This window comes from Ranitomeya variabilis, chromosome 2 (genome assembly GCF_051348905.1).
Source record: "Ranitomeya variabilis isolate aRanVar5 chromosome 2, aRanVar5.hap1, whole genome shotgun sequence".
In the NCBI taxonomy this organism is placed as follows: domain Eukaryota; kingdom Metazoa; phylum Chordata; class Amphibia; order Anura; family Dendrobatidae; genus Ranitomeya; species Ranitomeya variabilis.
Window position 1 is genome coordinate 360,330,134 of NC_135233.1, and position 25,329 is coordinate 360,355,462.

General features: G+C 45.2%; 1 protein-coding gene across 1 annotated transcript; it reads left to right on the forward strand.

Moving 5' to 3' along the window:
* Nucleotides 1–245: 245 nt before the first annotated feature.
* On the forward strand, nt 246–16,662 carry LOC143805926 (cytochrome P450 2B11-like). The gene is made up of 9 exons (XM_077285686.1): nt 246–708; nt 3,220–3,382; nt 3,468–3,617; nt 12,152–12,312; nt 12,402–12,578; nt 12,811–12,952; nt 13,164–13,348; nt 14,390–14,531; nt 15,216–16,662. The coding sequence occupies exons 1-9, from the start codon at nt 535–537 to the stop codon at nt 15,398–15,400; spliced, it is 1,479 nt and encodes a 492-aa protein (XP_077141801.1). The 5' UTR covers nt 246–534; the 3' UTR covers nt 15,401–16,662.
* Nucleotides 16,663–25,329: the final 8,667 nt, after the last annotated feature.

Consider the following 25,329-nt stretch of genomic DNA (forward strand, 5'->3'; position numbering starts at 1 on the left):
ACCAACAAGTGCTATAAATAAGATACCAAAAATGTCAAAAACTTGAGCCAATCTGGCAAAACTGATGACATATTCAGAATCAGCACCCCAAAAATACCCCAAATTCATTAAAATATTTTGGACACCAGAAAAAAAATTTTTTTTTGTTGACCTGTGTAATTTATTGGATTGTTTTACTACGTTGGAATTTTTCCCTTTCTCTTGTCCGGTGTGTTGTATCAGTGGCATTCCTTCACCGGTGACTCAGCGTCCTCTGGATGGACACAGACTGAGTGCTGTTATCTCTCAGGATTGTCATCACTGCATGTGTTTGTATTAGGTAATACGCACGGCGTGTGCTCCGTCCATTTCAAAATAATACGAATATTTGCCTAAATTACTCAGTGCTAAATTATTTCGTTCCCGGACCCTATTTACATGACCTGAAGACCATGAGCCGGGATCACCCGAGTCCCCTCCTCGGAGGTTGTATATAAGAGCCCTCCTCAGATCAGCAGCATTACACCTCTCCGAGAGACACCCAGACTCAGCAGCATGCTTCTGGCCAGCACTATTCTCCTCCTTGTCTTACTATGTCTGGTCTGGACAATATGGATAAAAGGAAAACCTAAGGATGGGCTACATCTGCCTCCGGGACCTCGTCCGCTCCCAGTGATCGGGAACGTTCTCCAAATAAGACCTCAAGAGTTTTTGCTCTCACTCCAACAGGTAAGCAATTGGGGATACTATTTATGTAGAATAGTATAAGTTCTAAAAAAAAGTTGTGTGTTTTTTTTTCTAAAAGTAAATGTCACTTTAAATGATAAAGATATAAGGGGAATGAATTTATTTTTTGTCAAACTAATTTTTATTTGCTAAAAATGAGCTTTGCAGTTGGATAGTATTGCAAATTTTGGTCCCTTTCACCTTTCATTTTCCAGCTGCAGAAATTAACTAAGGATCGGTCAGCGAGCTCCTTCTGACAGGAGAGTTTCTAACTCTTGTGTTTGTTCTTCTGAGCTCCTCTCAGATGATTTACGACCACATGGTCAAGCTCAACTTTCCAGCTGACATAAATCAGCTGAGAAGAAGGAATATTAGTTATAAACTCTGCCAAAAGTATGAGCTCACTGACAAATTGTCAGTTACATCATTCCACAGTCGGTAAAAGGCAAATGATTTTAAAAGGCAAAAATCACAATATGTTTAACCCCTTCATAACTGGAGGTATTTTCGTTTTTGCGTTTTCGTCTTTTGCTCCCCTTCTTCGCAGAGCCATAACTTTTTTAATTTCTGGTGATTAAGGCCATGTGAAGGCTTGTTTTCTGCGGGACAACTTGTACTTTTGAACGACTTCATTGGTGTTAACATAATGTGTACTGGAAAATGGGAAAAAATTTACAAATGCGGTGAAATTGCAAAAAAAACTGCATTTCCACAATTGTTTTTTGCTTTGCTTTTTTACATTTTTTTATGTTCACCAAATGCTAAAACTGACCTGCCATTATGATTCTCCAAGTCATTGTGAGTTCATAGACGCTAATCATGTCTAGGTTCTAGGTGAAAAAAAATCCAAAGTTTGTTAAAAAATAAATTGCGCCATTTTCCGATACCCGTAGCGTCTCCATTTTTTGTTATCTCGGATTGGGTGAGGGCATATTTTTTGTGTGCCTAGCGGACGTTTTTAATGATACAATTTTCTTGCAGATACAATCTTTTCATCGCCCGTTATTGCATTTTAATGCAATGTTGCGGCGATCAAAAAACTTAATTCTGGTTGTAAAGCGATCGGGTAAATTTTTTTATATTGATAGATCAGGCGATTCTGAACGCGGCGATACCAAATATGTGTATGTTTGATTTTTTTTTTATTGTTTTATTTTGAATGGGGCGAAAGGGGGGTGATTTGAACTTTTAATTTTTTTATTTTATATTTTTAAAAACATTTTTTTTTACTTATGGCATTCTTCAATAGTCTCCTTGGGAAACTAGAAGCTTCCATAACCTGATCGCCTCTGCTACATACAGGCGATGATCAGATTACCTGTATGTAGCAGAATTGCTGACTTGGTATGAGCACCGACCACCAGGCATAGCAATCCAGCAGTGACAACCATAGAAGTCTGCTGTAGACCTCTGGTTGTCAAGCCAACCCATCGGTGACCCGCAATCATGTGACGGAGGTCACTGATTGGCAGATTTCCAGCTCGCTTGCCAGAAGTGCATGTTAAATGCCACTGTCAGAGTTTGACAGCACCATTTAACCGGTTAAGTTAACAGCCGCGGGTAAATCACTATTTTACCTGCGGCTGTTAGAGGCACATGTCAGCTGTTTAAAACAGCTGACATGTGCCGGAAAAGACGTGGGCTCACCGACGGAGCCCACCTTAATCAAGGGTGTCCGACATCAGCGTATTATTACTCCCGATGTCGTAAAGGTGTTAAGGAAACGAAATAGCAAAAATGATTCTTAACAAAAAATGCCTGCATATTTACAATGGTTACTTGTAAGCCACATTCTTTAAGCTCATAAGTAAGAAAAAAAGGCAGCAAATCCTCTAAATATACTGGAGATTTATGAGGAAATGCTTTTGTTACCAGGAACAACCAATCACAGTGCAGCTTTTAAGAGCAGAAAAGGAAATAAAAGCTGTGATCTGATTGGTTGCTATGGCAAACCATTTCATAGTTCTCCTTTAGTGACTATGTACAGCCTTTCTAGGATATGTCCAATGTTGTAACTATTATTCAGTGCATCTCACATTAATAATGAAGCAACCGTGCAGATAGGAGGGATTTAAGATTTGGGTGCAGATAAACTTTTTACCACTTTAAAGACAAGTAATTGGGACAAGTAAAAGTCCCTCACAGTACATTCCCCACACAGTATGATGTCCCTCGCAGTACATTACCCACACAGTATGATGTCCCTCACAGTACATTCCCCACACAGTATGTCCCCCACAGTACATTCCCCACAAAGAATGATGTTCCTCGAATCCTCACAGTACATTCCCTACACAGAATGATGTCCCTCACAGTACATTCCCCACACAGTATGATGTCCCTCACAGTACATATATGTATAGTGCCAAGTACTGCTCATATAAGAGGATGGTCGTGAACAGGGTCCCACCGGAGGATTCTTCTGATCTCCTGTGGGCCAGTCCAAGCCTGGATGTATATAATTGTTTTAGGTACTTTACGATTTTGTTTATTTTTATCTCATCTTCTTCACAGTTCCAGAAAAAATATGGCCCAATATTCACTATATATTTGGGATCTCGCCCAACTGTGGTGCTTTGTGGATATGATGCAGTAAAAGAGGCCTTAATAGACAATAAAGATGTATTCAGTGGAAGAGGGAAGATGCCAGTGCCTGAATATGTGCTGAAGGGATATGGTAAGATGTCCTATTATAAGTTATCCTTATGGCCAACTTATATTTCTTATATTTAGGAAACTCAACTGAGTATTTTCTGTTCCAGGAATTATCGGCAGCAATGGAAATCGTTGGAAGCAGATGAGACGCTTTGCACTTACCACCCTTAGAAACTTTGGGATGGGCAAGAGGAGCATAGAAGAAAGAATCCAGGAGGAGGCCCAGTTTCTAGTAGAGGAATTCAGCAAAACTGAAGGTGCAGAAAAATTTCACGTGCCATATGTGTCTCCTGTATCATGCAGCTTGTCATTTTTATTGTCAGAGAGATGGAAGCAAATAGAAAATCTGATCCAAATATGTAGACCGGAAAAGAGGAGTTGGGGTCCTGGAGGTGTTCAAAGTTAGACATTCCAGGAGTCAAACCATTTTGGCATCCAGGGATTGATCAGGATAATTGTGAGGTAGACAACTGGGTCAAAAGATGGAATGTTGATCCACAAAAATGGACCAGGGCAGTATCTCATGGATACAATAGGTAGCACAGGTGATAGGAGATTGGGGATTCTAAAGGCCCCGTCACACATAGCGATTTACCAACGATCACGACCAGCGATACGACCTGGCCGTGATCGTTGGTAAGTCGCTGTGTGGTCGCTGGGGAGCTGTCACACAGACAGCTCTCTCCAGTGACCAACGATCAGGGGAACGACTTCGGCATCGTTGAAACTGTCTTCAACGATGCCGAAGTCCCCCTGCAGCACCCGGGTAACCAGGGTAAACATCGGGTTACTAAGCGCAGGGCCGCGCTTAGTAACCCGATGTTTACCGTGGTTACCAGCGTAAATGTAAAAAAAACAAACACTACATACTCACCATCTGTTGCCCGTCAGGTCCCTTGCCGTCTGCTTCCTGCTCTGACTGAGATCCGGCCGTACAGTGAGAGCAGAGCGCAGCGGTGACGTCACCGCTGTGCTGTACTTTCACTTTCACTTTGCGGCGCTCAGTCAGTGTGGGAAGCAGACGGCAAGGGACCTGACGGACATCAGATGGTGAGTATGTACTGTTTGTTTTTTTTTACATTTACGCTGGTAACCAGGGTAAACATCGGGTTACTAAGCACGGCCCTGCGCTTAGTAACCCGATGTTTACCCTGGTTACCAGTGAAGACATCGCTGGATCGGTGTCACACACACCGATTCAGCGATGTCAGCGGGACCTCAACGACCAAAAAACGGCCCAGGCCATTCCGACACGACCAGCGATCTCGCAGCAGGGGCCTGATCGCTGGTACGTGTCACACATAGCGAGATCGCTACTGAGGTCACTGTTGCGTCACAAAACTTGTGACTCAGCAGCGATCTTGCTAGCGATCTCGCTATGTGTGACGGGGCCTTAACAGGACACAAGGAACGTATAAGAATCGCTGAAGTAATCTCAGAATGAATGACTAGTTGCAAGCAATTGGCTGGTCAGTCAGACCACCTGCTTGGGCCACAGGAGGATGAGTTAAACCAGCTCCTGCACCACCCATCATCTCTGTCTGGTTGACTAGGAGAAAGTGGTGGCACCTGACAGAGATATTCAGCATTGAATCAATGGTAGGAGAATATGTAACAATAGTTATGTTCATCAAGCCAGGAAGGGCATTGTTGTGAATTAGACTTTTTTGGCTCCCTCTTGTGGTCACTAGTGATATGACTCTGGGATTGTCTTTCCTCAGTTTGGCACCCACCTGGGTCGTTAGTCCAGGGGTGTTGCTATATAAACTTCCTGGATTCTCAGTCCAGCGCCTGGCATCGTTGTAATCAGTTCCTTTCTGTTTGCTCCTGTCTGCTGGTCTTGGATCTTGCAAAATTAAGCTAAGTCCTGCTTCCTTGTTTGTTGGTTATTTGCATTGCTCTTATTTTTTTGTCCAGCTTGTACTAAATGTGATTCCTGATTTTGCTGGAAGCTCTAGGGGGCTGGTGTTCTCCCCCCGGGCCGTTAGACGGTTCGGGGGTTATTGAATATCCAGCGTGGAAATTTTGATAGGGTTTTTGCTGACCATATAAGTCATCTTACTATATTCTGCTATTAGTCAGTGGGCCTCTCTTTGCTAAATATCTAGTTCATTCTTACGTTTGTCTTTTCTCCTTACCTCACCGTTATTATTTGTGGGGGGCTTGTATCCAACTTTTGGGGGCTTTTCTCTGGAGACAAGAAAGGTCTTTCTTTTCCCTTCTAGGGTTAGTTAGTTCTCCGGCTGGCGCGAGACGTCTAGAACCAACGTAGGCACGTTCCCCGGCTGCTGCTATTTGTGGTGCTAGGATTAGATATATGGTCAGCCCAGTTACCACTGCCCTATGAGCTGGTTTTTTGTGTTTGCAGACTTGGTATGTACTTTTGAGACCCTCTGCCATTGGGGTCATAACAGTATGCCAGGCCCAGGTTGAATGTTTAATGCATTGCAGAAGTGGGATTACAAGAAAGGAAAGTCTGAGGTTTTTTTTTGTTTGTTTTTTTTTCCTTTCCTCTCTTTTTTCCTCCCCTTTACCTCTGAGTGGCTTGTGCTTGCTGCAGACATGAATGTCCAGACTTTGATTACAAGTGTGGATCAGCTTGCTGCTCGTGTGCAGGGCATACAAGATTTTGTTACCAGTAGTCCAATGTCTGAACCTAAAATACCTATTCCTGAACTGTTCTCTGGAGACCGATTTAAGTTTAGGAATTTCAGGAATAATTGTAAATTGTTTCTATCTCTGAGACCCCGTTCATCTGGAGACTCAGCTCAGCAAGTAAAAATTGTTATCTCTTTCTTACGGGGCGACCCTCAGGATTGGGCCTTCTCGCTAGCGCCAGGAGATCCGGCATTGGCAAATATTGATGCGTTTTTTCTGGCGCTCGGATTGCTTTACGAGGCACCCAATCTTGAAATTCAGGCAGAAAAAGCCTTGCTGGCTATTTCTCAGGGTCAGGATGAAGCTGAAGTGTATTGCCAAAAATTTCGGAAATGGTCCGTGCTTACTCAGTGGAATGAGTGTGCTCTGGCCGCAAATTTCAGAAATGGCCTTTCTGAAGCCATTAAGAATGTGATGGTGGGTTTCTCCATTCCTACAGGTCTGAATGATTCCATGGCGCTGGCTATTCAAATTGACCGGCGTTTGCGGGAGCGCAAAGCCGCGAATCCTCTGGTGGTGTTGTCTGAACAAACACCTGATTTAATGCAATGTGGTAGAATTCAGACTAGAAATGAACGGAAAAATCATAGACGTCAGAATGGGTTGTGTTTTTACTGTGGTGATTCTACACATGTTATATCAGCATGCTCTAAACGCCTAACTAGGGTTGTTAGTCCTGTCGCCATTGGTAATTTGCAACCTAAATTTATTTTGTCTGTGACTTTAATTTGCTCATTGTCCTCCTACCCTGTTATGGCGTTTGTGGATTCAGGTGCTGCCCTGAGTCTTATGGATCTGTTGTTTGCCAAGCGCTGTGGTTTTGTTCTCGAGCCGTTGGTAAATCCTATCCCTCTTAGAGGTATTGATGCTACGCCATTGGCGGAAAATAAACCGCAGTTTTGGACACAGGTAACCATGTGCATGACTCCTGAACATCGGGAGGTGATTCGTTTTCTTGTTCTGCATAAAATGCATGATTTGGTCGTTTTGGGTCTGCCATGGTTACAGACCCATAATCCAGTCTTGGATTGGAAGGCTATGTCTGTGTCAAATTGGGGCTGTCAGGGAATTCATGGTGATTCTCCGCCGGTGTCTATTGCTTCCTCTACTCCTTCGGAAGTTCCTGAGTATTTGTGTGACTATCAGGATGTATTCAGTGAATCCAGGTCCAGTGCTCTTCCTCCTCATAGGGACTGTGACTGCGCTATAGATTTGATTCCAGGTAGTAAATTTCCTAAGGGAAGATTATTTAATCTGTCTGTACCTGAGCATACCGCAATGCGTTCTTTCCCTCATCTCACGTGACCCCCCCAACGAACCTATCCATTACAGTACACGGCTGCCCACTCTCCCCAGTCCCACAAGCTCGCTGCCTCGGGGTTATCCTTGACGCTGATCTCTCCTTCAAACCACATATCCAAGCCCTTTCCACTTCCTGCCGACTTCAACTCAAAAATATTGCACGAATCCGTTCATTCCTCAACCAAGAATGTGCAAAAACCCTAGTCCATGCCCTCATCATCTCTCGCCTTGACTACTGCAACCTCCTGCTCTGTGGCCTCCCCTCAAACACTCTCGCACCCCTCCAATCTATTCTAAACTCTGCTGCCCGACTAATCCACCTGTCCCCCCGCTATTCTCCGGCCTCTCCCCTCTGTCAATCCCTTCACTGGCTCCCCATTGCCAAGAGACTCCAGTACAAAACCCTAACCATGACGTACAAAGCCATCCACAACCTGTCTCCTCCTTACATCTGTGACCTCATCTTCCGGTACTTTCCTACACGCAACCTCCGATCCTCACAAGATCTCCTTCTCTACTCCCCTCTTATCTCCTCTTCCCACAATCGTATACAAGATTTCTCTCGCGTATCGCCCCTACTCTGGAACTCCCTACCGCAACATATCAGACTCTCACCTACCATCGAAACCTTCAAAAAGAACCTGAAGACCCACCTCTTCCGACAAGCCTACAACCTGCAGTAACCACCGATCGACCAAACCGCTGCATGACCAGCTCTATCCTCACCTACTGTATCCTCACCCATCCCTTGTAGATTGTGAGCCTTCACGGGCAGGGTCCTCTCTCCTACTGTACCAGTTATGACTTGTATTGTTCAAGATTATTGTACTTGTTTTTATTATGTATACCCCTCCTCACTTGTAAAGCGCCATGGAATAAATGGCGCTATAACAATAAATAATAATAATAATAATAATATCAAGGAATCTCTGGAGAAGGGGCATATCCGTCCATCCTCTTCCCCTCTTGGTGCGGGATTCTTTTTTGTGGCCAAGAAGGACGGATCTTTGAGACCTTGTATTGACTATCGGCTTCTGAATAAAATCACTGTTAAATTTCAGTATCCTTTGCCTCTGTTGTCGGACTTGTTTGCCCGGATTAAAGGTGCCAAGTGGTTCACCAAGATAGATCTTCGTGGTGCGTACAACCTTGTGCGCATTAAGCAAGGAGATGAATGGAAAACTGCATTTAATACGCCCGAAGGTCATTTTGAGTACTTGGTGATGCCTTTCGGGCTCTCTAATGCTCCTTCAGTGTTTCAGTCCTTTATGCATGATATTTTCCGGAAGTATCTGGATAAATTTATGATTGTTTATCTGGATGATATTCTGTTTTTTTCTGATGATTGGGACTCGCATGTAGAGCAGGTCAGGATGGTGTTTCAGGTTTTGCATGAGAATGCTTTGTTTGTTAAGGGCTCAAAGTGTCTCTTTGGAGTACAGAAGGTTCCCTTTTTGGGTTTTATTTTTTCCCCTTCTGCGATGGAGATGGACCCAGTCAAGGTCCGAGCTATTCATGATTGGACTCAACCCACGTCAGTTAAGAGTCTTCAGAAGTTCTTGGGGTTTGCTAACTTCTACCGTCGTTTTATCGCACATTTTTCTAGCGTTGTTAAACCTTTGACGGATATGACCAAGAAAGGTTCTGATGTTGCTAACTGGGCTCCTGCAGCCGTGGAAGCCTTTCAAGAGTTGAAGCGCCGGTTTACTTCGGCGCCTGTTTTGTGCCAGCCTGATGTCTCACTTCCCTTTCAGGTTGAAGTGGATGCTTCTGAGATTGGGGCAGGGGCCGTTTTGTCGCAGAGAGGCCCTGGTTGCTCTGTAATGAGACCATGTGCTTTTTTCTCTAGGAAGTTTTCGCCTGCTGAGCGGAATTATGATGTTGGCAATCGGGAGTTGTTAGCCATGAAGTGGGCATTTGAGGAGTGGCGTCATTGGCTCGAGGGTGCTAAGCATCGTGTGGTGGTCTTGACTGATCACAAAAATCTGATGTATCTCGAGTCTGCTAAACGCCTGAATCCTAGACAGGCCCGCTGGTCATTGTTTTTCTCCCGTTTTGACTTTGTGGTCTCGTATTTACCAGGTTCAAAGAATGTGAAGGCTGATGCTCTTTCAAGGAGCTTTGTGCCTGACTCTCCTGGAGTCGCAGAACCAGTTGGTATTCTCAAAGAGGGAGTTATCCTGTCAGCCATTTCTCCGGATTTGCGACATGTTGCAGAGATTTCAGGCTGGTAGACCTGACTCTTGTCCACCTGACAGACTGTTTGTTCCTGATAAGTGGACCAGCAGAGTCATTTCCGAGGTTCATTCCTCGGTGTTGGCAGGGCATCCGGGAATTTTTGGCACCAGAGATCTGGTGGCTAGGTCCTTTTGGTGGCCTTCCTTGTCACGGGATGTGCGGTCATTTGTGCAGTCCTGTGGGACTTGTGCTCGAGCTAAGCCTTGCTGTTCTCGTGCCAGCGGGTTGCTCTTGCCCTTGCCTGTCCCAAAGAGGCCTTGGACACACATTTCCATGGATTTCATTTCAGATCTTCCGGTGTCTCAGGGCATGTCTGTCATCTGGGTGGTATGTGATCGCTTTTCCAAGATGGTCCATTTGGTATCTTTGCCTAAGCTGCCTTCCTCTTCCGATCTGGTTCCTTTGTTCTTTCAGAATGTGGTTCGTTTACACGGCATTCCTGAGAATATTGTGTCTGACAGAGGATCCCAGTTTGTTTCCAGGTTCTGGCGATCCTTTTTTGCTAAGATGGGCATTGATTTGTCGTTTTCGTCTGCCTTTCATCCTCAGACTAATGGACAAACGGAGCGAACTAATCAGACTCTGGAGGCTTATTTGAGGTGTTTTGTTTCTGCAGATCAGGATGATTGGGTGACCTTCTTGCCGTTGGCTGAGTTTGCCCTTAATAATCGGGCTAGTTCCGCTATTTTGGTTTCGCCTTTTTTTTGCAACTCTGGTTTCCATCCTCGTTTTTCCTCGGGACATGTGGAGCCTTCTGACTGTCCTGGGGTAGATTCCGTGGTGGATAGGTTGCAGCGGATCTGGAATCATGTGGTGGACAACTTGAAGTTGTCACAGGAGAAGGCTCAGCATTTTGCCAACCGCCGCCGCGGTGTGGGTCCCCGACTTCGTGTTGGGGATTTGGTATGGCTGTCTTCTCGATTTGTTCCTATGAAGGTCTCCTCTCCTAAATTTAAGCCTCGCTTCATCGGTCCTTACAAGATATTGGAAATCCTTAATCCTGTGTCCTTTCGCTTGGATCTTCCAGTGTCGTTTGCCATTCACAACGTGTTCCATAGGTCTTTGTTGCGGCGGTACGTTGTACCTGTGGTTCCTTCTGTTGAGCCTCCTGCTCCGGTGTTGGTTGAGGGCGAGTTGGAGTACGTGGTGGAGAAGATCTTGGATTCTCGTCTCTCCAGGCGGAGGCTTCAGTATCTGGTCAAGTGGAAGGGCTATGGTCAGGAGGATAATTCCTGGGTGGTTGCCTCTGATGTGCATGCGGCCGATTTAGTTCGTGCCTTTCACGCTGCTCATCCTGATCGCCCTGGTGGTCTTGGTGAGGGTTCGGTGACCCCTCCTTAAAGGGGGGGTACTGTTGTGAATTAGACTTTTTTGGCTCCCTCTTGTGGTCACTAGTGATATGACTCTGGGATTGTCTTTCCTCAGTTTGGCACCCACCTGGGTCGTTAGTCCAGGGGTGTTGCTATATAAACTTCCTGGATTCTCAGTCCAGCGCCTGGCATCATTGTAATCAGTTCCTTTCTGTTTGCTCCTGTCTGCTGGTCTTGGATCTTGCAAAATTAAGCTAAGTCCTGCTTCCTTGTTTTTTGGTTATTTGCATTGCTCTTATTTTTTTGTCCAGCTTGTACTAAATGTGATTCCTGATTTTGCTGGAAGCTCTAGGGGGCTGGTGTTCTCCCCCCGGGCCGTTAGACGGTTCGGGGGTTCTTGAATATCCAGCGTGGAAATTTTGATAGGGTTTTTGCTGACCATATAAGTCATCTTACTATATTCTGCTATTAGTCAGTGGGCCTCTCTTTGCTAAATATCTAGTTCATTCTTACGTTTGTCTTTTCTCCTTACCTCACCGTTATTATTTGTGGGGGGCTTGTATCCAACTTTTGGGGGCTTTTCTCTGGAGGCAAGAAAGGTCTTTCTTTTCCCTTCTAGGGTTAGTTAGTTCTCCGGCTGGCGCGAGACGTCTAGAACCAACGTAGGCACGTTCCCCGGCTGCTGCTATTTGTGGTGCTAGGATTAGATATATGGTCAGCCCAGTTACCACTGCCCTATGAGCTGTTTTTTTGTGTTTGCAGACTTGGTATGTACTTTTGAGACCCTCTGCCATTGGGGTCATAACAGGGCATGTATTGGTACAAGACTCCATGATATCTTAGACGAGGAGAACTACCCCAAAGCCTCTTCACCAGTAATTAAGTCTGCAAACATTTATATTTCATTTTATATATTGCATCTATGGCTGTGGTTTAGCAACCTAAAATGTGACAGGTTCCTTTTAACTGTGCCAGTATGGTTCTAATCTCCAATCTCACAAATTTGCTGAAGGTTCACATGCCCTCCAAAGTATCTTCTATTTGTATTACCCTACAGTGAGAAATGTAGACTCCACACAATGCTATAATATAATATCAGACAAATCTAGCTCAATGTCCAGTTGTTCAAAACAAAATAGTAATTGCTAAATCATTCTTCATAAATAAGTTAAAATTCATTAAAGTACTACAAGTGGCCGTATGTTATAGGGTCAACTGAAAGAAGAGAGTAGAAGTAACCTTTACTAGATAATATAAGTAAAATTTCTCTTTTTTCTCCCTAGGGGAACTGTTTGACCCAACTTTTTTCTTTAGTTGTGCCGTATCCAACATCATCTGCTCTGTTTTATTTGGCAAGAGGTTTAGTTACAAAGATGAAAGATTTTTGTCTCTTCTTAAAAATGTCACCGGGGCTATGCGATTCATGAATTCTGTTTTTGGTTTGGTGAGTACCGCTGTTTTACTTTTTTTTTTTTTTTAGAACTAACAACTCAGGATGATTTTTCAATAACTTAACCAATTTTACGATTTTAGATTTTCTTTTACCTGCATGGACTTATGCACCATATTCCTGGTCCTCACCAGAAAGGTATTCAGCATCTGTTCGAACTCAAAGCATTCATTCAAGAGGAGGTGGAGGAAAGTGTGAACACCCTTAACATTGACTCTACACGACATTTTATTGATTGCTTTCTGTTAAAGATGCAACAGGTAAAAAAGACAATAAATATCTTCTTGTTTTTAGAGATTTCATGAGAATTTAATTAAGACAAGACTAGACAGTAATAATACATTGCATAATACATATATTCTGTACAAGGCTCATTCATGACCAGAGATGTTACTTGATGGTTGTTCTGTCAGGTTATTCTAAAATCCACATATATAAACCTGCCGCCCATCTTGCTTACTAGACATGATTCTCTAATATTTCTTTTTACAGGAAAAGCAAAAACCAACCTCAGAATTTCATAATGAGAATCTTGTAGGATCATCAATGAACTTGTTCTTTGCTGGGACAGAGACTACCAGTACCACCCTACGATATGGCTTCCTCGCTCTACTAAAATATCCAGAAATTCAAGGTACAAAACCTAAGGACATAGTTATGCTTAGATTGCTATTCAGGCGTGAAGAAAATTTTATACAACCTAAGAATTACCTTCACAATTCATTGATTCATCTCAGTTAATTATATAACCCGGTCGCGAACAATTATATCTTCTCACCCTTTCAAAAACCTTTCCCTTTGGTAAATTTGAAGCCCAATTAACTTCAAATATTTATTCCATTTAGCAAAAATCCAAGATGAAATTGATCATGTGATTGGTGACCGCCAGCCATCAGCAGAAGATCGAACCAACATGCCTTACACTGAAGCTGTAATCTGTGAGATCCAGCGGTTCAGTGATATAGTTCCTACTGGGGTTCCCCACTCTACAACAGAGGACACCTTATTTCGAAATTATACTATCCCAAAGGTAAAAGTCTGAGATAAGACAAAGAAAGGATGGAGAGATAGAATATCAGATATTCTCTGAGGATAAATGCACACCACCATGTTTGGGCTGTATGATTGCTATAAAATTTCCACCAAACACACGCCCCAGATGTCCCACAACTGACTACATGTGACTCCAATTGTCTACAGAGTATTTTTTGACCGGCATGCTTGGACATAAAATTGAAGTATAATGTGAACCAAACTTAAGAGCCCAAAACATGGTCTAATATTGAGTGAACAAAGTGAATACCTAAAAACTTTTATTCTAAAGCCACCAAACAGTCCAACATAAGCTCAAGACTTATACCTCCATAGGAAGATTTAAGAATATTGCATACAATATCTTTAACATAGTTTTCAATGTGATGTTTTGTTAACTATCCGTCAAAAAGAATCAGAAGTAATTTTCTGTTATTGTATTATGAATTGTTTTTCATAATTTTTTTTTTCCAATGTCTGCAGACAGCAATTGCATTTTAGGTAGCTAGTAGTGATGACCGAATGTGCTCGGATAAGGTCTTAAGGTTTTTTCCGAACACGCACGAGTGCTAATTGAGTGTATTTGGCATGCTTGAAAAATATGTTCAAGTCGCCGCAGCTGCATATCTCGTGGCAGTTCGACAGCAGCAACACATTCATGGATTAGCTGTTTGTTGGGCAATCCCTGCATTCGTTGCGGCTGTTTAACAGATGCAAGACATGCAGCCGCGGGGTCTCGAAAATATTTTTCAATCACGCCGAATACAGTCGGTTAGCACCAGAGCATGCTTGGAAAAGACCTTATCCGAGCACGTTTGCTCATCACCAGTAGCTGGCACTGTAATCTCGCTGTATTGAGGTCTTGCCATTGCTTGTAAGTTCCTTCAAGACTGATGTGAAAATTTTCTATGTTTTTACAGTTCTGTGAACCATGTTTGTGCTACATAAGAAACATAAATATAGTAATTAATAGAAAGTTTAGGAAAAATGCTTTTCAGATAAAGAATTTAATCTATTTTTTTCTTTCTTGGACTTTCAGGGCACAAATGTGTTTCCATTACTGACTACTGTACTAAAGGATCCTGAACAGTTTCCACAACCAGAGCTCTTCTCTCCGGATCGGTTCCTGGATGATAAAGGGGCAGTGAAGAAACAGGCAGCTTTTATGCCGTTCTCCGCAGGTAAAAAAAGTATTGTGTCAGGTGAAGAGTCCTGATCTTGAGAAACCACTCGTTTGCTTGGAAGGTCTTTAATTTTGGGTGGTGAATTGAGTGGCCTTTATTAATTACCATCTACAAACAATCACATAATTTACATAGAATCATAGAATGTTAGAGTTTGTAGGAACCTCCAGGGTCGTCTGTCCAACCCCCTGCTCAATGCAGGATTAACTAAACCATCTCATCCTCTGTTTGAAGACTTCCATTGAAGGAGAACTCACCACCTCTCATGGCAGCCTGTTCTACTCATTGATCCCCCTCACTGTCCAAAACATTTTTTTAACATCTATTCTGTAACTTCTCTTTTTAAGTTTCATTCCATTACTTCTCTGGTTTCCATGTGCAAATGAAAATAAGATTGATCCCTTTACACTGTGACATCTCTTCAGATATTTGTAGTCAACCATTAAGTCTCCTCTTAGCCTTGTTTTTTCAATCTAAACATTCCTTAAACCGTTCCTCGTAGGACATACTTTGTAGTCCGCTCACCATCCTGGTAACTCTTCTCTGAACTTGCTTCAGTTTTTCAATATCTTTTTTATAATGTGGTGCCCAGAAATGGACACAGTATTCCAGATGAGAAATTTGAGAAGCTGAGAAATGTTTCAAAAAAATTCTTAAAAAATGTTGCTTTTTTTTTTGTAGGAAGACGAATATGTATAGGAGAAGGTTTAGCTCGAATGGAACTTTTCCTGTTCCTGACCACACTCATCCAGAAGTTCACCCTGACCACAGTGGTGCCCACAGAAGACTTGGACTTGAGTCCCGAGTTTAGCACTGCTGGCCATCTGCCGCGTTCTTACAAAATGTCTGCAATTCCTCGTCACTGACATTATGATATGTGTATATTTATATATGTTTATATCAATTATCATTTTTATAGATGACACTAACTAGAAATTCACAACTGTATTTATAGTAAGAGACTTTTGTAATATTATAGATGAGAAAAATGTTATGTAAAACTGCAGTTATGTTCCAATTTGGTGCAACCTTTTGCAAGTAGCAGGAAATCCCTATCTTCTTGTCCTTTTGTGACTTGTGTGTTGCGTTAGTAGCACATTTCTGGTTGCAACATGATCACACTCACTTTCATGAAGGTTTGATGTAGCATTGGCATCTTTTGGCCGCACTTTTTTGTCTAATTTCCAAAGTCATCATGCTGTCTCAGGGTTAGTTATTTAATTTTTGGATTTTTTTCCCATTATTGTAAAGACAAGGACAAATTCGTATTTTTTAGATTTTTTTTTAATCACATTCAGAAATTATATTATTTTTAACATTAAAGTTTTTATTGTTGTACAGTGTGTTTCATCGTTTACTTTGCATCCACATTTAGACCTGGCTATGGTGAACAAGTAGTCCTAAAAAAAAAATAAGGAAACAGTGTATAAGTGAAGTGTATATATAATTACCATCCACAAGTGAAAACCCATTTATTTATAATGTGTAGTAAGAATTTAAAAAAATTGTTTCTGATTTTATTGAAATAAATCTGTTTGTTTTTTGCTTGAAACATTTGTAATTATTAAATAAATTTATCTATTGATATAGTGGTAAAATAATAAATAATAGAGCAGTGTAAACTTGTCATATCCCCAAGTGCTATTAATCTGAAGATGTAGTGTTAGTCTGCAGATTTATAGCATTACAATACTGTCCGGCCGCCTTACTGAATGTGCAGCTGCTGGGAGAAAATTAACTTTATTCCTCCCAGGAGCCACTGGTTTTCAGCCATAAAGGTGTGCACAGATCGGCTATGGTCACCGCTCAGTACACAATGAGTGATGGCTGCGTGCATGCACTGGCACTTTGATTGGCAGTCGGTGCTCTACTAAGCAGGCTGTCAGTCACAATCCCAGGGCACCAACTGAAGTCACTCATGCATGCCTTTATGAGTGAAAGCTGCATCCTTCGGAAGAATAAAGTACATGTTCTCTCGGGTGCTGAAACTTCAGTTCGGCAGCCAGTAACCTTCATAACAATAAATCATAATTTTTGTGTCAACATATTTCTGGTTGATCTACACTCACAATATTTCCTGTCTCTAATGGTAATCTTTTTTTTTTTGAAAAATAAAATCCACATATACATGTGTATCTCATTTATTAAAGGAATGTTATCACGGTGGATATTTATATAATATGTGGCCAATAATTGATTTGGTGACATCATATGTTCTGCATTTGGAAGATTTAGAAACAATCAAACACGTTAACTTGCAAAAAAATTCTAAACATTTGGTAAATTTAAGACCTCACTCCAGGGAGACCTGGGAACGTCCCCAAGTCGACACTGTACTGAGCAGTGTAGCTGTGCTAGCTTACCTGCATGACTGAAACCCAGGAGCTCCAAGGAGTAATAAAGTTCATCTCCCAGGTGTCACACTTTCAGTAAGGTGGTTGGACACCTTCATAACACGATTAACTTGTAGAATCATCCTATATCTGCAGATTAATATCGTCATCTTACCTAAGTTCTCTCTAACGTTAACCTTCATGTCCTCTCTGTTTATATCCACATATCATACATGTAAAATAACACAGTAAGATGCAAATCAATCCCCAAATAGTACATAATTATCAATGCCAATTTTGTTGATACAAGTGACCCTGTCCCTGACTTCATATTACATGACCATGACTATAAGGTCAACAACGCTTGGCTGACATCAATGAGAAGGTTGCTTAAAAGTAGACAGAATCCATTGAAGGTTTAATTCCCCAGGTTTGACAGTTTATTTAAATCTCAAATTACATGACCGCGTATGCCGAGTAGGGTCTTTTCCTACGTATGTAACCTAACCACCAGAAACTGCCCACCGACCCAACCCCTTTCCTTAAATAAAACATAACCAATTATTCATTTGGATATTTTGGCCACAGCGGCCAACCTTTATTAACAAAATTAACATAAACATAAATACAACAGTATAAATTCGAGGGGAGGGTTCTTGGAGCTAAAAAGATCTGGCAAAACCCCACAAAAGAAGATCGACCACCATATTACCCTCAGCCGTGAAAACCAGCTCGAGGGCACCGTACATCCCGTTCCGGGAAGAGAAAAAACCACCAACAGCTCCCAGGGTAAAAACCCCATCCAGAGCCCATACCAAAAATGCCAGATCCAACCCCACCACATTTTAAATTGCCAGCAATTATGCTCCAATTCCTTCCCCCAACCAATCAGCGTCAACTCCAAGAACCCCCACCCCCCCACCGCCACTGTGACAATAAACGAATAAAATGTAAATAATGAACCAAACACCCGCATACAAATTGAAATCCCAAACCCCCAATTTTTTTTTTTTTATATATATAAATATACATAAATATATAACTTCCCTCGCCATATTGATATATAAACTCTTCACGACAATTCCCCCCCCCCCATTAAAAAAACCCCTAAGCACAAGCCAACAAGGGAGGGTGGGTGGGTCTTCTTCCTGAATTAAGGTAGGGAATGGCGGTTTTCCCGCACTTTCCATACTACCTCCCCCCTTCCTAACTCCTCCCCCCCTTGCCATCCTCCTATCCCCAGCCGCAGCATTATTCAAAAAGACCGCCCGGCTCAAAGCAGTCATGGGGGGCCTCCACCCAGCTGTGCTTTGTTCCAGCCCCCATCTTGACCGCGTATGCCGAGTAGGGTCTTTTCCTACGTATGTAACCTAACCACCAGAAACTGCCCACCGACCCAACCCCTTTCCTTAAATAAAACATAACCAATTATTCATTTGGATATTTTGGCCACAGCGGCCAACCTTTATTAACAAAATTAACATAAACATAAATACAACAGTATAAATTCGAGGGGAGGGTTCTTGGAGCTAAAAAGATCTGGCAAAACCCCACAAAAGAAGATCGACCACCATATTACCCTCAGCCGTGAAAACCAGCTCGAGGGCACCGTACATCCCGTTCCGGGAAGAGAAAAAACCACCAACAGCTCCCAGGGTAAAAACCCCATCCAGAGCCCATACCAAAAATGCCAGATCCAACCCCACCACATTTTAAATTGCCAGCAATTATGCTCCAATTCCTTCCCCCAACCAATCAGCGTCAACTCCAAGAACCCCCACCCCCCCACCACACACGAACAGCCCTGACCACCTCAGGCTCGTGAGTGCCCCAACGCCACCAACGCCCGTTCAACTCCTTCTTGCAATGCCAAAGTCCACAAATCAATCCCAATCGCATTTAAATGAATTCCGTCCTCTAACCAGTAGTTACCAAGCCCCGACTCCAATTCAAAATGTCTAACGCTAATCCCCCCGTTTCTGGAAACAAAACCTGCTATTGCCCTATTCAACTTGACCCTAGCCCTATTAATACCCTTCAAAGATCTAGCCCCCCTCCACCGTTTCCTAGGCACAATGTCTGACCACACAATCAACACCCCAGGAAATGATACCTGCAACCTCAACAAATCAAACCGTATGTCCCTAATCAACTCCCTGACAGGCCGCGCGCCCAAGTCGTTCCCCCCCAAATGCACAATTAAAATGTCAGGTTGTCTGTCTAAACGAACCGCCTTGGAAAATTCAAGAAGGGCCCTGCTCCACACCATCCCCCTATACCCCAACCACCGAATGACAACCTGACGCCTACTAAACCCCAGTTGCCTACCGTCCGGCCTGACCTCGGCCCGCAGCGCCCCCCAATGAACGAACGAATGTCCGAAGATCCAGGCTAAGTAAGGGGACACACCTGCAACAAGATGCATGAAGAAAAAACACTGAGGTCAAATACAAAATCATAACCACACCACTAAATTAATGACGGACGTAACTTAAGTAACGATTGGAAGTCCACCTGCCAATCCTACAAATGTCCTCCGCGCCCAAACCCAAACTATCAGCTTCTGATGCCGCCCCGATACGAAAAGAATGCGACCCAAACAAATCTGGAGAAAGGCCCAACTCCCGCAAGCCCCTTCTTAACACTGCAATGAACTGAAAGCGTGACAAAAAGGACCCCTCTGCGTGACACAACAAAGGGCCGGATCTGCCTGACCATAACTGCCAGTACGCTTCCAGACAACCTCGAGGGCACATCATAGACCCGTTAACCCTCCCCAGCACAACACGTTTTCCTCTCCCAATTTGGTCAGTCTTCGAACGCCGAATCCAAAAAACGATACCCCCCGTCCATACTTCCACGTCCTCCGCCAACAAACCCCCTGCTCTAACTTTGGACGTTGACACCAGCTCCCCAATGCGCATAGCCCCAAAAAATGCTAATGAAAAAGCGAGACGAAACAACGCCAACTCAAAACTCGAACCACAAATAATCTCCAAGACTCCACCCAACCGTTCTAAAAGGCTAAACGAAATGGGGCGGCGACGGTCAATCGTCTGATTACCTCTCCTAAAACCCCTAAGTGCCTGCCTGACCAAAAAATGTTTCGTCGCGTCCACCAACCCCTGCAACTTAAAAGCAAAAGCCAATCCAGCAACAAATTTATTTACCTTCGAAATCGACCAACCTTCTTCGGCCGCCTTCCCGATCAAAAATAACACTGCCAACATCCTATCTTCGTCAGACACCAACTGGCCCCACACCGACACCCAACTTTGCCATACTCGCCAAGATGCTTCGTATGATGCCCATGTTTGTCTCGTAACAGACTCCTGAATCAACCGGCCCGCTCGTCCATAATCACGCTCCAAAGATGCAAAGGGCATTCCTCTCCCGAGATCTCCGCGTCCGGCGCCAATTCCCGAAAACGGTCCCACTGGAAACGAGACAATGCATCTGCTATTGAGTTCTGCACACCCGGCACATGCACCGCCGAAATACAAGCATTCAGCTCCAAGCACCGAAAAACCAACTCCCTCACCAACTTAATCACCGGGGGAGATGAGGCCGACAAACTGTTCATCACTGACACGACGCTCATGTTGTCGCAATGAAAACGAATCCTCCTGTTAGCAAACATTTCCCCCCAAATGGAAACCGCAACCACGATAGGGAACAATTCCAACAAGACCAGGTTTTTTGTAAGGCCCAACTCCCTCCATTGGCCCGGCCACCGTCCGGCACACCAACGACCACCGCAATAGGCCCCGTAACCAGCCGAACCAGCTGCATCCGTATATATCTCGCAATCAAAGTTTGTTAAGACCTCCTGCTGAATCAACGACCGCCCGTTGTAGTTGCACAGGAAACGTTGCCACACTAGCAAGTCGTCTTTGTGTTCCTTGCTCAGGCGAATAAAATGGTGCGGCTCTTTCACACCTGCCGTCGCGACCGACAACCTGCGACAAAATATCCTGCCCATGGGTATGATCCGACATGCAAAATTCAATCTACCCAAAAGAGACTGCAACTCTTTCAAAGTCAGCTTCCTCCTCTTTCTAGCTCTATCAACCTCCTGCTGCAGCAGGGCCAGCTTATCCTCCGGCAACCGACACTCCATTCTCTCGGAGTCAATTAAAATTCCCAAAAAACTCAACACCGTAGCAGGACCTTCCGTCTTATCCGTCGCTAATGGAACTCCAAAAAGCTCTGCAACCCAAAACATAGCCGTTAACGTATTACGGCATACCGCGGAATCAGGCGGTCCGATAAACAAAAAATCATCCAAATAATGGATAACCGACTGAACTCCCGCCACGTCCCTAACCACCCACTCCAGAAAAGTACTAAACGTCTCAAACAAGGAACAAGAAATGGCGCAGCCCATTGGCAAACATCTGTCCAAATAGTAACCACCATTCCAAAAACAACCTAACAACGGAACGCTGTCCGGGTGCACCGGAAGCAAACGGAAGGCCGATTCAATATCCGTCTTTGCCAACAGCGCCCCAGGGCCATGCCTTCTCACCCACTGCACCGCTGCATCGAATGATGTATACTCAACAGAGCCAGGCTCTTGGGCGATGCCATCATTTACCGACCGACCCTTTGGATACGACAAATGTTGAATCAACCGAAATTTATTCGGCTCTTTCTTAGGCACCACCCCCAACGGGGAAACCACCATACCCTCAATCGGCGGGTTTAAAAACGGCCCCGACATCCTTCCCAACTCCACTTCTTTCTTCAGTTTAACATCAACAACCTCGGCATGCAACGTTGCCGACCGCAAATTCTTAATCGAAAAAGGAACCTCGTGACTCGGGGGAGGAATCCTAAAACCATCCGCAAAACCATTAAAAATAATACCCGCCTTCAACTGATCAGGGTACCTATTTAGAAAGGGGGCCATCTCGCGAAGCCTCACCGGGCTCTCCCCCTTGACCGGCACCCAAAGCTGGCTTTCCTTTTCCCTTCCTAAAACACTTGGAAGCCCCGTGTGAACTTCCATTACAGTGGGAACACACATGCTTAAATTTACAGGTGTTACCGTATTTACACTGCCCGTCGTTAAACTGCCAGCAGGTTCCAGACTTCTCCTTTGCTCCCTGCGCACCCTGACTACTGCTTCCGTGTCCCGACTGCTGGCTGCCACCACCCCCGGACCCATGAAAGGACTGCCCATGTCTGGCTGGGGCCATAACCTTCAGCCAAAGGCCTATATCCTTCTGGTCCCACCTAATTTCCGGCCTTACCGCCTTACGCTGCCTGAACTGCTCATCATACCGCAGCCACGTCTGACCGCCATATGTACGATGCGCCTCCCCAATCGAGTCTAAATAGCAAAACAAACCCGAGCAATTCTCAGGCGCCTTCTCTCCCACTACGCTCGCCAATATTGCAAATGCCTGCAACCAGTTCAAAAACGTCTGCGGAATTAGCCGCCACCTCCGCTTTTCTTCCTCCTCCTTTTTGCTATCGTCTTTTTTTCCTTTATCCAAGTTAAACTTTTCCAACGGAAGCAGGGAAAAAATTTCCACATACTCGTCTCTCCAAATCTTCTCCTTCACCTCCTTTTTTAAATGCGCTCCCAACGGCCCTTCAAAACACACATAAACTTCCCCTTTTGCTCTGTCATCTAATTTGACCGTATCGCCTTTATCCTTCTCCGTCTGAACCGAAACTGATACACCTGACGATGCAACCTCCACTACCTGACCAGGGGTTAACAAACCACAACCCGCCTGGGGTTCCACCCCTCGACCAGACAACCACGCCTCAACCGGCGATGCGGCAACCCCAGCTGCCGACCCTCCCTCTAATCTTCGCAAAATTTGCGACATACCCTGCAATAAGTCCTGCATACCTGGCACCTCCGCCACAATCGGCCCACTCCTCTGCCGTTCCTCACACACCGCCACCCGACCCCTCCTAATTTCCTGCAACCCGGCCCCTGCGGGCGACAAACCAGACATAGAGGCATACTCACAAGGCTGCACGGGTGCTGTGTCCCCGCCAGCCGGACCTCTGGATCCCTGGCGCTCCGACCTCACGCGACGATCACTGCTGGACTCCAACCTCTCATCGCCGCGTTGATGCCCCAGGCCCGCGCCCCTGGCCTCCTCGTCACCAGGGGGGACCCGAGCGTGCTGGAACTGCTGCGTCGCTAGCCCTCTCTGCCCCAGGCCCGCGCCCCTGGCCTCCTCGTCACCAGGGGGGACCCGAGCGTGCTGGAACTCCTGCGTCGCTAGCCCTCTCTGCCCCAGGCCCGCGCCCCTGGCCTCCTCGTCACCAGGGGGGACCCGAGCGTGCTGTAGCTGCTGCACCGACCCGCTCCTCCGTCCATGGTCAGTGTCCCCCGCCACCCCACCGTCCGATGGGTAACGGGTAAACGCTGCTCTGCGTTCTGGAGACCTCCTGGGCGACCTTGACCGATCCCCGTGTGCTGACCCAGGCGAGCCCGCCCGGTCGTGTAGCATTCTTCGCTCCCGATCAGGCAGCTCGACACTGCTGCCTGCGTCTCTCCCTCTGCTGCGCCGTTCCGTACAAGCGGGACGTAGAATATCTCCCGACCGCTGACCGTCCGCCGCCTGTGCACTCCTCGTGGTCATCCTAGCAGGCACCCTGGGAGGTAATGGGCTGTGGGTGCTTGCCGCAGGTAACGGGTCCGGATTCCTGGCTGCTGCTGCCGCTGCTCCTCCGGGCCGTGCTGCTCCTCCTGGCCGTGCTGCTCCTCCTGGCCGTGCTGCTCCTCCTGGCAGTGCTGCTCCTCCTGGCTGTGCAGCTCTTCCTGCTTGTGCTGCTCTTCCTGCTTGTGCTGCTCTTCCTGGCAGCGCTGCTCTGCCTCTTCCTGCCGCTGAGTGCCGCCTGAGCGCTGTGGGTCTGCTGGGAGCAGGGGGAGCGGCGGCCGCTCTCCCTCTGGACACCGGTGTAACAGGAGAGGCTGGAAGAGCGGCGGCCCCGCGCCCCCTGAGAGCGGGGGACCCGACAGGAGCGGAGGAAGCTGCGGCTGCGCTCTGCCTGGATCGCGCAGGCCGCACTTCCGGTCCAGCGCTCCCAGCAGCAGCGGCGGTGTCCTGGGCCCGACGCCCGGCGCCTGGAGGCCGGGTGCTTGTATTCCTGCCGGAGCGGGAGCGGCCGGAGGGGGAAGCGCCGCCGGACTCACCGCCCGCAGGGTCCCTGGAGGGGCTCCGGAGCCTGCGCCTGCCACGCGCCGGGACATCAGGAGACAGTCTCTCTGGGGGCCTGGTCCTCCTGCCCCGTGAGCTCTGCCCGGATCCTCCTGCAGCGCCGATGATGGATGCCAGCTGGGCCTCAAGCCAGCCCCCTCTCCTGGACCTGGCCATCTCTCGCAGCTGCGACATCATTGATTCCGCTGACGCCATACTGCACGTCCTCTTCTTCCTGAATTAAGGTAGGGAATGGCGGTTTTCCCGCACTTTCCCTACTACCTCCCCCCTTCCTAACTCCTCCCCCCCTTGCCATCCTCCTATCCCCAGCCGCAGCATTATTCAAAAAGACCGCCCGGCTCAAAGCAGTCATGGGGGGCCTCCACCCAGCTGTGCTTTGTTCCAGCCCCCATCTAGTCTGCAGAGTTCCAAATGCCCTGAAAAAAACATTAATAACAGTGTAAAGTATCCAAGGACTGTATTGTATACTTTTTAACACAAACACACCCCTTACTTTTGCCAAAGTGACCTAACTATAGAAATGGAAGGTAATCCAGTAGAAACCATCAGCCCATTTAAAAACACAGAGCACTGACATATTTTTTATCATTAAAAATGGTCCAAAAATTATCACTCAGTTTTTCAGACTAATATCCTTGCCAAAGTCAAAGGCAGGCAATTATGACCAAAGTTTGGGTATACTACTGACGAGACGACTGTTTCCAATGGTGGTGCTTCTGCTAGCGGTCACCACAATTTTAGCCATTGTAGGGGATAATTTTCTTTTACATTACTCTGCCCATTGCCATTGCTACTTTTTCATTTTGCACAACACTATAATTAACTTGTTGTTTTGTTGACATTTTTTCAAACTCAATTACATCCTTGCCAAAAAGGATGTAATAAGAAATGCTAGATAGGTGCTGAAAGCAAAAGGTAGCAGCATGGTGCGGTATAGATATGGAGAGTACAACGGTGCACATTCAAATGTCTACATTTAAAATAAAAATTCTACTTTTTCAATAAAATTCAACCGCTTTCCCAAAAATTACAGAATAAATGCTAAATAGGCATATGTCAAAAAAGTCAACAGGGCACTGTACTGTTGTGTTGTATAGATTCCACTAATAAATTAAATGTGCAAAAAAAATTGTCTGTGCCTTGCACATTTTGTCAAGTGACATTCATTAAGTTTCTGAATTTGGGGGAATTTTCTTTTATATTTTTAAAAAGCACAAAAGGATTGCATAAGAAATTCAAAAAGTACAATTACTCATGACAAACAAGCACACT

Coding starts and splice junctions, on each gene's coding strand:
- LOC143805926 (XM_077285686.1), top strand. CDS start 535: ATGCTTCTGGCCAGCACTATTCTCCTCCTTGTCTTACTATGTCTGGTC. Junction 709..3,219: donor TTTTGCTCTCACTCCAACAG/GTAAGCAATTGG, acceptor TCTTCTTCACAG/TTCCAGAAAAAATATGGCCC. Junction 12,313..12,401: donor TGAATTCTGTTTTTGGTTTG/GTGAGTACCGCT, acceptor TTACGATTTTAG/ATTTTCTTTTACCTGCATGG.